The sequence below is a fragment of the Juglans microcarpa x Juglans regia genome, chromosome 5D (genome assembly GCF_004785595.1).
Source record: "Juglans microcarpa x Juglans regia isolate MS1-56 chromosome 5D, Jm3101_v1.0, whole genome shotgun sequence".
Taxonomy (NCBI): Eukaryota; Viridiplantae; Streptophyta; class Magnoliopsida; order Fagales; family Juglandaceae; genus Juglans; species Juglans microcarpa x Juglans regia.
The window spans coordinates 31,149,382-31,161,066 of NC_054602.1; the positions used below are offsets into that span (position 1 = coordinate 31,149,382).

The 11,685-nt window shown below is 32.9% G+C and overlaps 1 protein-coding gene across 2 annotated transcripts; it reads right to left on the bottom strand.

The window, feature by feature from the left end:
- Positions 1-215: 215 nt before the first annotated feature.
- LOC121265043 (transcription factor AS1) lies at positions 216-4,717 on the bottom strand. Of its 2 annotated transcripts, XM_041168488.1 has the most exons (3): positions 4,411-4,715; positions 4,134-4,179; positions 216-1,607 (listed from the first exon to the last, which is right to left on the bottom strand). In XM_041168488.1, the coding sequence occupies exon 3, from the start codon at positions 1,549-1,551 to the stop codon at positions 481-483; it is 1,071 nt and encodes a 356-aa protein (XP_041024422.1). In that variant the 5' UTR covers positions 1,552-1,607; positions 4,134-4,179; positions 4,411-4,715; the 3' UTR covers positions 216-480. The 2 variants fall into 2 exon arrangements, with proteins under 2 accessions (XP_041024422.1, XP_041024421.1); XM_041168487.1 differs by having other exon boundaries at positions 216-1,643; positions 4,134-4,717.
- Between the last annotated feature and the right edge of the window lie 6,968 nt (positions 4,718-11,685).

The following is an 11,685-nucleotide window of genomic DNA, read 5'->3' on the forward strand; positions in this document are numbered from 1 at the left end:
TGGTACAAAGGATGCACTTGCAAAAGGATTAAAGAAACGTACACTTTTGGGAGCACGCACGCAATCGTTTTACTTTTGACGATTTCGTGCCAACGTGCCGCCACACGCTTGCAAAAGATATCACCACTATTGCGTTTAAAATGAAATTGGTTCGATGTAAATTAACATAAAAAGGCAGCAAACGAGTCTGAGTTTTCGCCCAAGACACGGGAAAGAAAAGCAACAATGAGAATATAATTATAATGTACAGCTAAAAAGAAAAAGGAAAATGCAAAGTAACCCAGGTTCAGCAAATGCTGCCTTAAATTCATTCAGTCGGTCCAGCCAATAAATAGACAGTGCAAGATAAAGACGCGTATTACCCATATAATAGAATATCAGAGCAGAATGGACACATGATCAAGCAAACAAGGTAAGCATACGACGATTCAGATAAACATGTTACAACCAACCCCATTGTGTTGTGCATATAGATCTTCCTCATCGGCCATTAGGCTCTGCAAGCCTTGGTCTGCAGCCCATCTGCTCAAGAAATTTGGAAAGACGCAAGTGCTTTGCAGCCCATTGTTCAGCCAACTTCTGCTCCTTGGCTTCTGCATCCCTCCTCAGTCCGGCTAATTGTTCCCGGTATTCTGCTTCAATTCTATCCATAGCAACCTTCTGCTCTTCCCTGAGAGCCTTCACCTTTGCCTCGATCTCTTCCATCTTTTCCCTCCTCCGGCATGCTTTCTCTGATTCCAGTTGCAGCTCTACCCTTCTTAACCTCCAAGCTGCTTCCTTCTTATGTGCTGCCCAAGCACGGTGTCCTTCTTCCAAATCTCTGCAACAGTCTGTTAATTCTGATATCAACATGCTCTCTCCACAAACAGGGACCGACGCTTGAGGCGGCAAATTCGAGAAAACGAGAGTGCTATCCGGTCCTCTATCAGGCTGCAACCATGGGATCGGTGGAGGGGCAGCAACTGTTGAGGGAGAGAGGCTGAGGGTTACAGAAGGGGAAGGTGACCTGACTGTGGAGGTGCCATTGGAATTAGAAAGCCATGGAGGTAACAATGCTGGTGCAGGAGCAGGTGGGTCAGTATGTAGAAAACTGCCATTGGAAGTGGCCATGAGATATGCTGGGGCAGCACGCTCTTTCACTAACTTTTCTGCAAAAGTCTCCAGGATCCTATTGTATTTGCTGTCCTCAATGGGTTCAACTGCCTTATTGTTCTCCTTTTGCTCTCTCTGCTGCTTCTCTTTAAACACTTCCCACCACTTGCCTAGTCTCTTAGCAGTACGACCCGGGACTTCAGCTGCAATTTTCTTCCATTTGTTGCCATGTTTTGCTTGAAGACGGATAACAAGACGCTGCTCCTCCTCAGTGAGGGATCCCTTCTTTATTCCAGGTTTGAGGTAGTTCTTCCACCTTTCTAAGCAGGATTTGGCATCCCTGTTTAAGGGTGTGTCCATGCGCTGTGACACAAGATTCCACTCCCTAGGGCCATATTGTTTGACATAGGAACGTAACAAAGCGTCCTCTTCAGCTCTCCAACGCTGTCTCTCCTTCATTTCCAGATGCAAACGCCACTGCCCATTGCCTCGAACTTAAGCTCCTCATAATGTATCTAAAAGTTTTTCAAAAGATGTAAGTATTAGCACTCCTGAAAAAGATTATTCATTAATATTAAAGATTAAAGCATCCCCAGAAAGGGAAAATAAAAACAACAAAGAGGATAAGAGAATGTTAAAAGATAGGACCAGCTTAGAATGAACCTAAAACAAGTTAAGAAAAGCCAACTACATGCACTGCACAATAGATTCGTGCAAAAGTAAAGAGGTATACAGCAGCACCTAACCAAAGATATAAAACTTAAGGTGTCAGCGGGCATAGAAAATAATTTCTTTGAGAAAATTTTAGGGAATTCTCTAAGTTTTTAATCCTCCATTTTTCATCCATTCATTTCTCCTAATGGATATCACCCTAAACAGCCATACGAATGGCAAGGTGCAAACAACTAAGTCAATTTTCACAAGACAGTGCGATTGAAGAACCGATCCAGCAATCATTCAGAATTGTCCTCAAACTTGAAAAGACAAGGACCCTGGCAAAGTCGCATGTGATAACCAAATCCCACGACATTTCAGATATGTCTATTCAGTTTTACTAAAAGAAACTGTCAAGCTTTTCCAACAATTCAGCAAAGGATTCATAAAATAGCAAGCACAACGATAAACAATCAAGATCAAAATAATATTGTGCTAAATATATTTATCCATAGGAGGATCTGCAACAAGATAGTCTTGGCATATATTATCCAACCAAAGTATCCTAGAATGCTGCAACGCTGAACCCACACATGAAGATGAAAAATGGAATATTATTTCAATCGCACATGCAACTAAATGTGACTGAATAAGCACAACAATAATGTATTGTGAAGTTCTGACAACGGCTCTAATTTATACATATAAAACAAGTGGGAATATCTCGTGGGAAGTTCTGACGACAATTTTGCCTTTCAAGTCAATTGTATCAAATTGTTCCGGCTCAAAATAAGTAATTTACAGGTTGATTTTTTTTCCTACATAAATAGCTTCTTTTGGATCTGAAATGACCATTTTATCCGTCACTGATTATATGGATATGTTTTACTCATGAGGATCAAGGAATTTTTTTGGCCATTTAATGATGTTTTACTATTACTTAATTTCGATCTATACTCTATATAAAAAAGCAGAAACGCTCAGATGGAAAATATTCTTTAAAGCTGTGTCAGTGATTTTATCCTAAAGTCTAATTTTATTATAGTTTTTATTCTAGATTATTATATCTTCTATTGATTGGTGATTGTTCACGATTTTACCACTTGGGTTACTTTTCTAAAATTTTAAGAGGACTTAAAGCGCTTTTATATCCTTCATTTCTTTCATGACATATACATTTTGCATTGCAAATTTGTTTTATCAGACCATACAAGAAACAGAGGAATTAAGTAGAAACCAAACACAAACCCTACCAAAGTAAAATGGTTCCCAAGTGGTATAGCAATTACCCATATTCTAAATATTTAACATCATTATAGCTACAGCAAGAATAAAGCAGAATGCAATACAAATTTATGAGCTTGAAACAGCAGAGCAAACATTTTCAGAAAAGATACGGAGCTGATTCAGCTGAATCCAAAATATATCAATTCTATTCTAGAGCTACAAGCCTACGACACAGATCCATAATAATGCATAGTCCTCTAATACATTGGTCCGAATCTATTTAATAGAAAAGGAAAAGGCAAGTCATCGTTGGATTCTCAAGAAGGATGCAAATTTCTTTTTTTTATCAGGAACGAAACCTCGACTTATCAATCTGGGATGCACAGTGAAGAGGTAAAAAAAATTACTAAATTAGAGTGTTTTCAAGTGAAGAGAGAGAAACGAACTAAGCAACGTAGGAAAACATATATAAAATAAAATATCATTTCCTTTTGGTAAGTTAAAGTACCCAAACATCGTTTACGAAGCAATCGATTGGGATTATTTATAAATTTCCAGTCGAAAATCATTAAATTGTTTAGATTTTTTCAAAATCCTAAAGCACAGATTTTTTTTTTTCTTTTCCATTGGCAGCCTCTCAGAGACATTCCATAGATTTGCTTCAACCAAGATCCTTCAACCAAGACTACCTTGATCATCGGAGACATTCCATAGATTTGCTTAATCACGCACACGGTCCGACTTAAGAATCATCACCCAAAAGCATCGGTTTTCAAAACAGAGAGAATCTGGCAGAAGGCAATATTCAATAATTACTCACTAAAAGAGAAGTTTTGATACGAAGTAACCAAATGTGATATTTCTAAATGCGCCAAATAGTGTAATCTTGGGTTCAGGGGAAATTAGGTGCGCGCTTATTCATCCACTTGCTTTTACATAGCCTTTTCTTCAAAGATATCTTCCAATTTCCTCATCTTTTCCAAACTCTTCTAAGCACCCAAACAGCAGAAAGAAAACAGGAAACCCAAATTTCTTGGACATATACAGAACAGTAAGGGCAAGTAGAAGTACTACTTTTACGAAGCCATTTATTGAAACAAACTAAGCAAATATCACGGAAAGAGAAAAAAATAAATAAACGAACAAACAGAAACGCTTACATTTCGCTTAAAAACCCAGGACCGAGCTTCTTCTTCGACGCATCTCCTGGTTGATGAAACAGAGACGGAACTTAAAAACAAGGAAGGAATTTAGAGAAATGCTAACACACAAACCCTAGAGAGAGAAAAATCCCAGCCTAGAGCGAGAGGGACAGGGAGCACGGAGCACAGTGCAAAGAGAGCAGAGGACCGAGAAATGAGAGATTAGACTAGACTACAGAGCGCGATAAAGTTGAGACAACACACAGACAGACAGAGAGGGAGAGAGAGATCTGACAGTGCGCGCAAAAGGAGGGCACGCGAATGGGGAGGAAAGGAGGCCAAGCAGAGGGCGCGATGCTGACGTCTTTTGTGGAATTTGCTACCGTAAGCTCCGGCGCTCATTTCACCCCGCACCACTCCACAGCTGCAACACCTACTTGCATTTACTGTACGTACAGATAAAAAGGCAAACCATGCCAAAGCTCGAGAGAGATGGAAAGTAAGGCTATATTTCATACATATCATATATATATATATATATATATATTAATAATACATATATATATTAATATATAGGTCAGAGCTTGGCGTAGAATAAGACAGAGAGAGAGAGAGAGGTGTTTAATGTCGCAGGGTGGCGTACGCCCGATTTCAGCGCCTAAAATGCGCCTTCCTCCTCCATTTCGCTCCTGCTTTTAAGGTTGTTTACTTTAACAAGTCGATAATACCTGTGATTATCTTTACGAGGCTGTCATGTTTATAAAGAGACGGCTAAATCACGGCCGTCAAAAGTCTTGATCTTCATTTGAGTCAGGCAATTACTAATTGGGAAGCGGACCACACCTGCGCGTGTCATTTAGTGAGATGGGTGAATTCTACTCACGGTGGTCCCCACCCCTCAAACTCTGGCCCACCCGTGAACTCCCTTACCTTATCTTGTTAGGGATCGACAACATAAATGCCGAGAGCTCGTTCGGCGAATGTTAACAAAAGGCGAGCAAGTAAAACGAGAAATTATATATATAAGTTTGAAAATGGAATAATTATGCGTATAATCGTTTTAAAAAATAGTAAAATTTATTATTTAAAAATTAATTTTTTTCATATAAATTTTATATTTTATTTATTTTTTTAAAATAATTACGTAATAAGTACAATTCTTCTAAATATCTTTTCTCAAATTTATAATTGTATAATTTATAATTAGCATTACTCAAGTAGAAAACGGCACCGATCCCATGCAGGAGTTCTTTCCTATCGTATCACATCACTGTACGACCAAAAATGGGATGGATGCAGGAGAGATAAGATATGGAAGAGCGTAGGGGAATGAAAAGGAAGGAGAGGGAAGATGGTGGTGTGGCCGACGGTGGGAGGTGGGCCCCCGAAGAGGGGGGGGACTGTAGTCCGGGTTTCACGGCACAAGGAGACGAGAGTGATGGAGACGGGACCTTCTGGTTTGCTCAGAAGGGCTACGCAGAGATGTCAGTGATACGTTACGTCTGTTTTCTAGCCCTTCCAAGTGGTGGGGTCCTTTTTTACGATCTTTTGTGTATAAATATTGTAATTCTTTGTGGGTTTTACAGTAAAAGTAAAAATACTCACATCAGACAGACCAGTAGTTCTCTACCTTCCCTCTTATATAAACCCTTTAACTTCCATGTGAATATTTTACTGAACATCAGATCTTTGATCTGAAGTCTGAGCATCCACTACCACCGCTGAAAAGTAAAAGGGTTAAATTATATGAGTTTTGCTACACAATTTTTATCATATTTTATACTCTACTAATTTTTAAATTTTTAAATTTTTAAATTTTTATTTTAGTTTATTCTTTTTAAATTATTTCAAATTTTTTATTCATTATTTATATAATAAATATTTGATAAAAGAAAAAAATAATAAAAATTAAAAAAAAAAATAAAGTGTGGAGTGTTAGGAGATTGTAAAGATTTTTTAGAAAGGAAAATACTACATCTCCAACTGGGAGATTCCAAGTGTATTTTTATATATTATTTTAAGTTTTTTTTTATGTAAATTTTTTTAATAATTTTAAATATTTTTAAAAAAAAACATAATATTATTAAAAATATTTTCTTAATCACGAAATAAAACAAAAAATCATAAAAAATAATTTTTTTAACGATTTTTTGTTTTATTTCATGATTAAGAAAGTATTTTTTAATAATTTTTTTTTTTTACTTTCTATTAAGAAAGTGTTTTTTTAACGATATTCTAAATTTGTATTTTTTTAAAATATTTAAAAGTATTAAAACAATCTATATAAAAAATAACTTTAAAAAAAATATGTAAAACAATACTACACCCCAGCAAAAACCCCCAACGGAGGCTGTAGCATTGCCCTAAATAAAATAGTAATGATAGTACAGTCTTATAAATAATATTATATATAATAGTAGAATATATACGTCATGTAATTATTTTGAAAGAAATATAATTTAATATTAAATATTTTTCATGTAAGTTTTCTATTTATTTACATTTTTAAAAAGATTATACGGCACTTATGTACTTCACTACTATACACTCCACTACTACAAATATTATTTCTCCATAAATTTTATATAAATTTTTTTGTAAAAGATAGGTTTAATTAATAAAGAATAATTTTTTTTTTTACATTTAAGTAAGATCTACTTTTTTACAAGTATTTGTGTGGAGTTTAATTTATTTGAATATTGCCTTAATCATTCTTTTATATATAAAAAAATATATATATATATCTTCATTCCACATGACATTGTAAGAGAATTGTGTATTTATTATAATTTATTTATCGTAAAATACATTATATTTATAAAAAAAAAAGTTAAAATATTAAGTTTTATTTTATTTGAGTTCATATAGCAAATTTTCATATTAAGAACATATTTAATGTGCAGAGTTGCAAATATTTCTAGAGAAAGTCTATACTTACTCCGATTCTTCCTCCAACACTACACACCATGACATGGTAAACCCGGTTTGACCGCCATGTCACGGTTCTGCAAAACCAAACCCACGCCTTTCATCTTCTCATTTAGTGCAAAAACCAAACCCAAGCCCATCATCTTCTCCTTCGTCTTCTCTTTAGCATAGAAACCCTAAACACCACGCAAAAACTCATGAGTCTTCCAAGTCCCCTCTGAAGCGTCGAAGCATCTCAGACGGCATAGCAGTGAATCATTTCAAGTTGTGTAGATTTTTTAATGGCTTTTATTTTTTTTGAGGATATGCAAAGTGGAGGAACTTGAGGTGATGGGAGAAGAGAACCCTAGCAATAGATGATTTGAATGAACAAAGTTGCAGAGTTTGGTGACGGATGGACAGTTAATTGGGGAATTTGATTAGCTGACTTAGATCTCTAATTAGTAGGGTGCATGATATTTTTGGACCTTAGATCATCTGATAATTAAGGTGTAAAATATTTTTAAAGATGAGTGTAATGATTTTTCTTGTACAAATCACACTTGACCATATTGTATGATACGAACTCTATAAAAAAAGTTAGTTTTGTTGGAGTTTTATATCCCCCAATGGACAATTGCAAGATGCTCATTTTCTCTTTTAGTTATACTCTGTTCAACCACGCCATCTCCTACAATGTTCAGTTAGTGTTGGTAAGGAAACGGCTTCAGGGCGAATCTGAATGGAAGATTTGGGGGAGAAGGTTGAAAACGTAAGAGTAGTTTTAAAAACTAATTGTTTTGAGAGAGAGAGAGAAGAAAACAAAAAAAAAAAAAAAAGAAAGACCAACTTAGCTGGTGTGTGGTGTTGGAAAGTTAAGTGGCCTAAGAGTAGAATTACTCATATTTCTATTCATGCACACGTGCTTGTATTATATATATATATACTAGTAAAGGGCAAACACGTGCGTTGCACGTGTGCCCAGTTGTGACAATATAAAAAATATTTGAAAAAATAATATTTATGAAATCTAAAAATATGTAATAATAAAAAATAAGTTAATACATATAATTATAAAATGTAATTGTTTTGTTTATATTTTATAATTCTTATTCATTATAAAAATAATCATATATATAATTTTTAGAGTATTCATGATTATAAAATAAAAATTTATACGAACATATTTATAATTACACAATGTTCTGTTATAGAAAAAAAAAGTGACTATTGGAACCAAAGCATTATCATTATAATTACAGATAAAAAGTAAAAGTTATCTCATAATTACATATGAAATTTTTATAGCTATACATCATAATAATTGGAAATGTAGAAGAAACTCTCTGAAATAGTTATTCTGCTGTCTCAAGTATGTCATTGACAGATAATACGTTAAATTTGTTTTGGCGCAGTTTCCCAAATTCATTCATAGATGCACCTAAAACAATCATCCAATGTTTATCTTGAATCTTATTTGTAATGTTCTCTATGTACGAACGATCCTCCTGTAATGACAAAAATATATAAAAAAAATAATTTGTTAAATTTATTAAATGTGTCTAAAAGTATAAATCTTACATGCTTTGCATGTTGTATAATATCTGTTGTTGTACAATCAAGAATTCGTTCTACTGTAAGTTCAAAGGCTACTACTGCGATCGAGCTACTGTCATCAAATGCCTCTAAATAGACACGAGATCTAGGAATAATAAATAAGTTATTATCTCTTGGTATTACCAAATAGTATTTTGTAATTATAATGTAAAATTTGTTAACTTGAAAATATCATGATGAGTATTTACCTTGGTTGTGCAGTTGTTAGTTCTTTACAATTATAGCATAAAAACTCTTTATCTTTCTCGTGTCCAGTGGTTTTACTACAGTTTGCACATGATAAGTAAAAAAATGGTTGATGCCGATCAGATATTGTAAATTTCCCTTTAACCAGAAATGTTAATCGCTGCATTAAAATTGGCAAATAAATATATCAAAAAAAATGTAATATTATCATATTAATAGAAACTAATAAATAATCAATATTCTAAGTTCAAACATATGAACTATTTTAAATTGACAATACAAAAATTACAAATGTAAATCACACATCATAAATCTGACTTCAATCATGTATGTATTAAATATATCAATAAAATTTTAGTATTATTATATTTAAAAAGATGCGCTGTTTGAAATTCACAACATACAATTTAGAAATTCTTATCTTCCATCTCCATTTTATCCAGACCAACCTTCAATCTCTATTTTTTTTCAAATTCACAATATCTAATATAGAAACATGCATTGTTTCAAATCCATAAGACACAATTGAGAAATTTCTATTTTCCATCTCTATTTCATCCCAATCAACCTCCAATCTCCATATTTTTTCAAATCTATAAGACACAATTGAGAAATTTCCATCCTCTATCTTCATTTCATCCCAACCAACCTCCAATCTCTATATTTTTTCAAATTCACAATACACAATTTAGAAACATGTACTGTTTGAAATTCACAACACACAAATAATATTAATTGAATCATAAAAAACAATTAATATTTTAAATTTGACCACATGCATTTTTTCAAATTCACAAGATATATTTAAGAAGTTTTTATCCTTTATCTCTATTTCATTCTGAACAATTTCTAATCTTTATATTCTAAATCTACAATAGTTAATTTAAAAACATGCACTGTTTGAAATTCACAACACACAATTCAGATATTCTTATTCTCCATCTCTATTTTATCCCGACCAACCTCCAATCTTCATATTTTTTTCAAATCCACAATATCTAATATAGAAACAGGCACTGTTTCAAATCCATAAGACACAATTGAGAAATTTCCATCATCCATCTCCATTTCATCCCAACCAATCTCTAATATCCACATTTTTTGAAATCCATAAGACACAATTGAGAAATTTCCATCCTTCATCTCCATTTCATCCCAACCAACCTCCAATCTCCATATTTTTTCAAATCCACAATACACAATTTAGAAACATGTACTATTTGAAATTCACAACACACAAATCAAAAGTTTGCATCATGCATCTCCATTTCATCCCGACCAACCTCCAATCTCCAAATTTCAAAAAAACATAAGAAATCTAAAGAAGTGAAAAAGATAATTGTTTATAACAAATAAGATATGATTTTAAGCAATAAAAGTATACCGTCATTGCTGGTATAGACTTTAAGGCTTCGGCAATTTCTGATATTTTTATTAATGGATTGGTAGAACCGCCTGAAGTTGACGCGCCTGTCCTATTCAAATTTTTGGCAATTATTTCTTCAAGTAACGAATTGTTTTCTGTTACCCTGAACATTTGAATTGATAGATAAAGTAAAACATTTAAATAAGAAGAAATATATATTAAACATATAGGATAATATATTGACAGAGATTAATATATTGATAAAGGTTAATATAAAATTTATATTGTATTTAAATAACAAATATAATAAATCAATTTAAGCATATAATTTACCATGTACGTAATAAAACCTCAGATGCAAGAAAGGGTTGAATAGTGAAAATACTTGTAGGTCGCGATGATAACGATAAGCCTACATTATAGACATGTATAAATAAATATATAAATGTAAGATAAATAATTAATAACAATGTTGATATTAAGAAAAAAATACCATTATACGAAGAGACTATGATTTTTGTCCCAAGAATAATTGACTTTTGCATAATAACATTACAAATTTCAGGGCATTCATCATGAACAAATTTGTTCCACATTGCCAAACTTAGAACCTTTAAACTACAAAAAATAAAAACAATGTTAGATTCACAATAATAAGAGTATTATAAGATATTAAAGTAAAAATTTTATCAATATAAAAATATATATATTCATACCTTGAATCTACCACATATATGTCTTGCACCAATGATTTTCCATGGCTTGTGTTAACCTCTCTTGGTGCATTTATGTTAATTGCTATTGCCAGAATATCTAATTTATAAACTTCTTATATTATTATTTTGTAATAAGAGAAACATATAAAGATATTGATATATTTATATAATACGTACCTACTTCTGCATCTGTATCCTTGTACATATCAAGTTGATTTAAAGGAACAATATTATAATCTGGTGGTTTAAGCGATGATTCGTCGTATTCAATATTTTCGACAATGGTTCGAGAATTAATTATCCACTGAAGCTCATATGCCTCCCTTCTATGTCTTGCATCTAATGGTTTGACGAAGGCATTAGCAATGTAGTAGGATTGGTATACATTGAGCGTGTCATCACGTAAGTCAATATCTTTTCCAAAAATGACTGCTTGCACACGATTTCCCTATAAAAATATAAAAATGAAATTTATTTGTTTAATTCTAAATCACAAATAAGACAATGATAAGTAATGAAATGAACTTTTTTCATACCTCAACATCCATGAGTACCAAATTTTGATATCTTGTAGGAGAATTTTGAGCTGCACGTTTTGGTGATTTCTCATCAACAATCATTTTTATTTTTCAGTTTTTGGTGTTTTGAGTGATATCTTTAATAGATTTATAGATGGTCCGCATATTTACTGCAAATAAAACTGCGAAAATTAAGAAATGTTAATACATAACCTAGAATCTATAATATTAATAAAACAAATGAACAAGTTTATAAATAA

What these genes read in the sequence shown, in the direction of transcription:
- LOC121265043 (XM_041168487.1), bottom strand. Translation starts at nt 1,551, where the DNA reads ATGAAGGAGAGACAGCGTTGGAGAGCTGAAGAGGACGCTTTGTTACGT.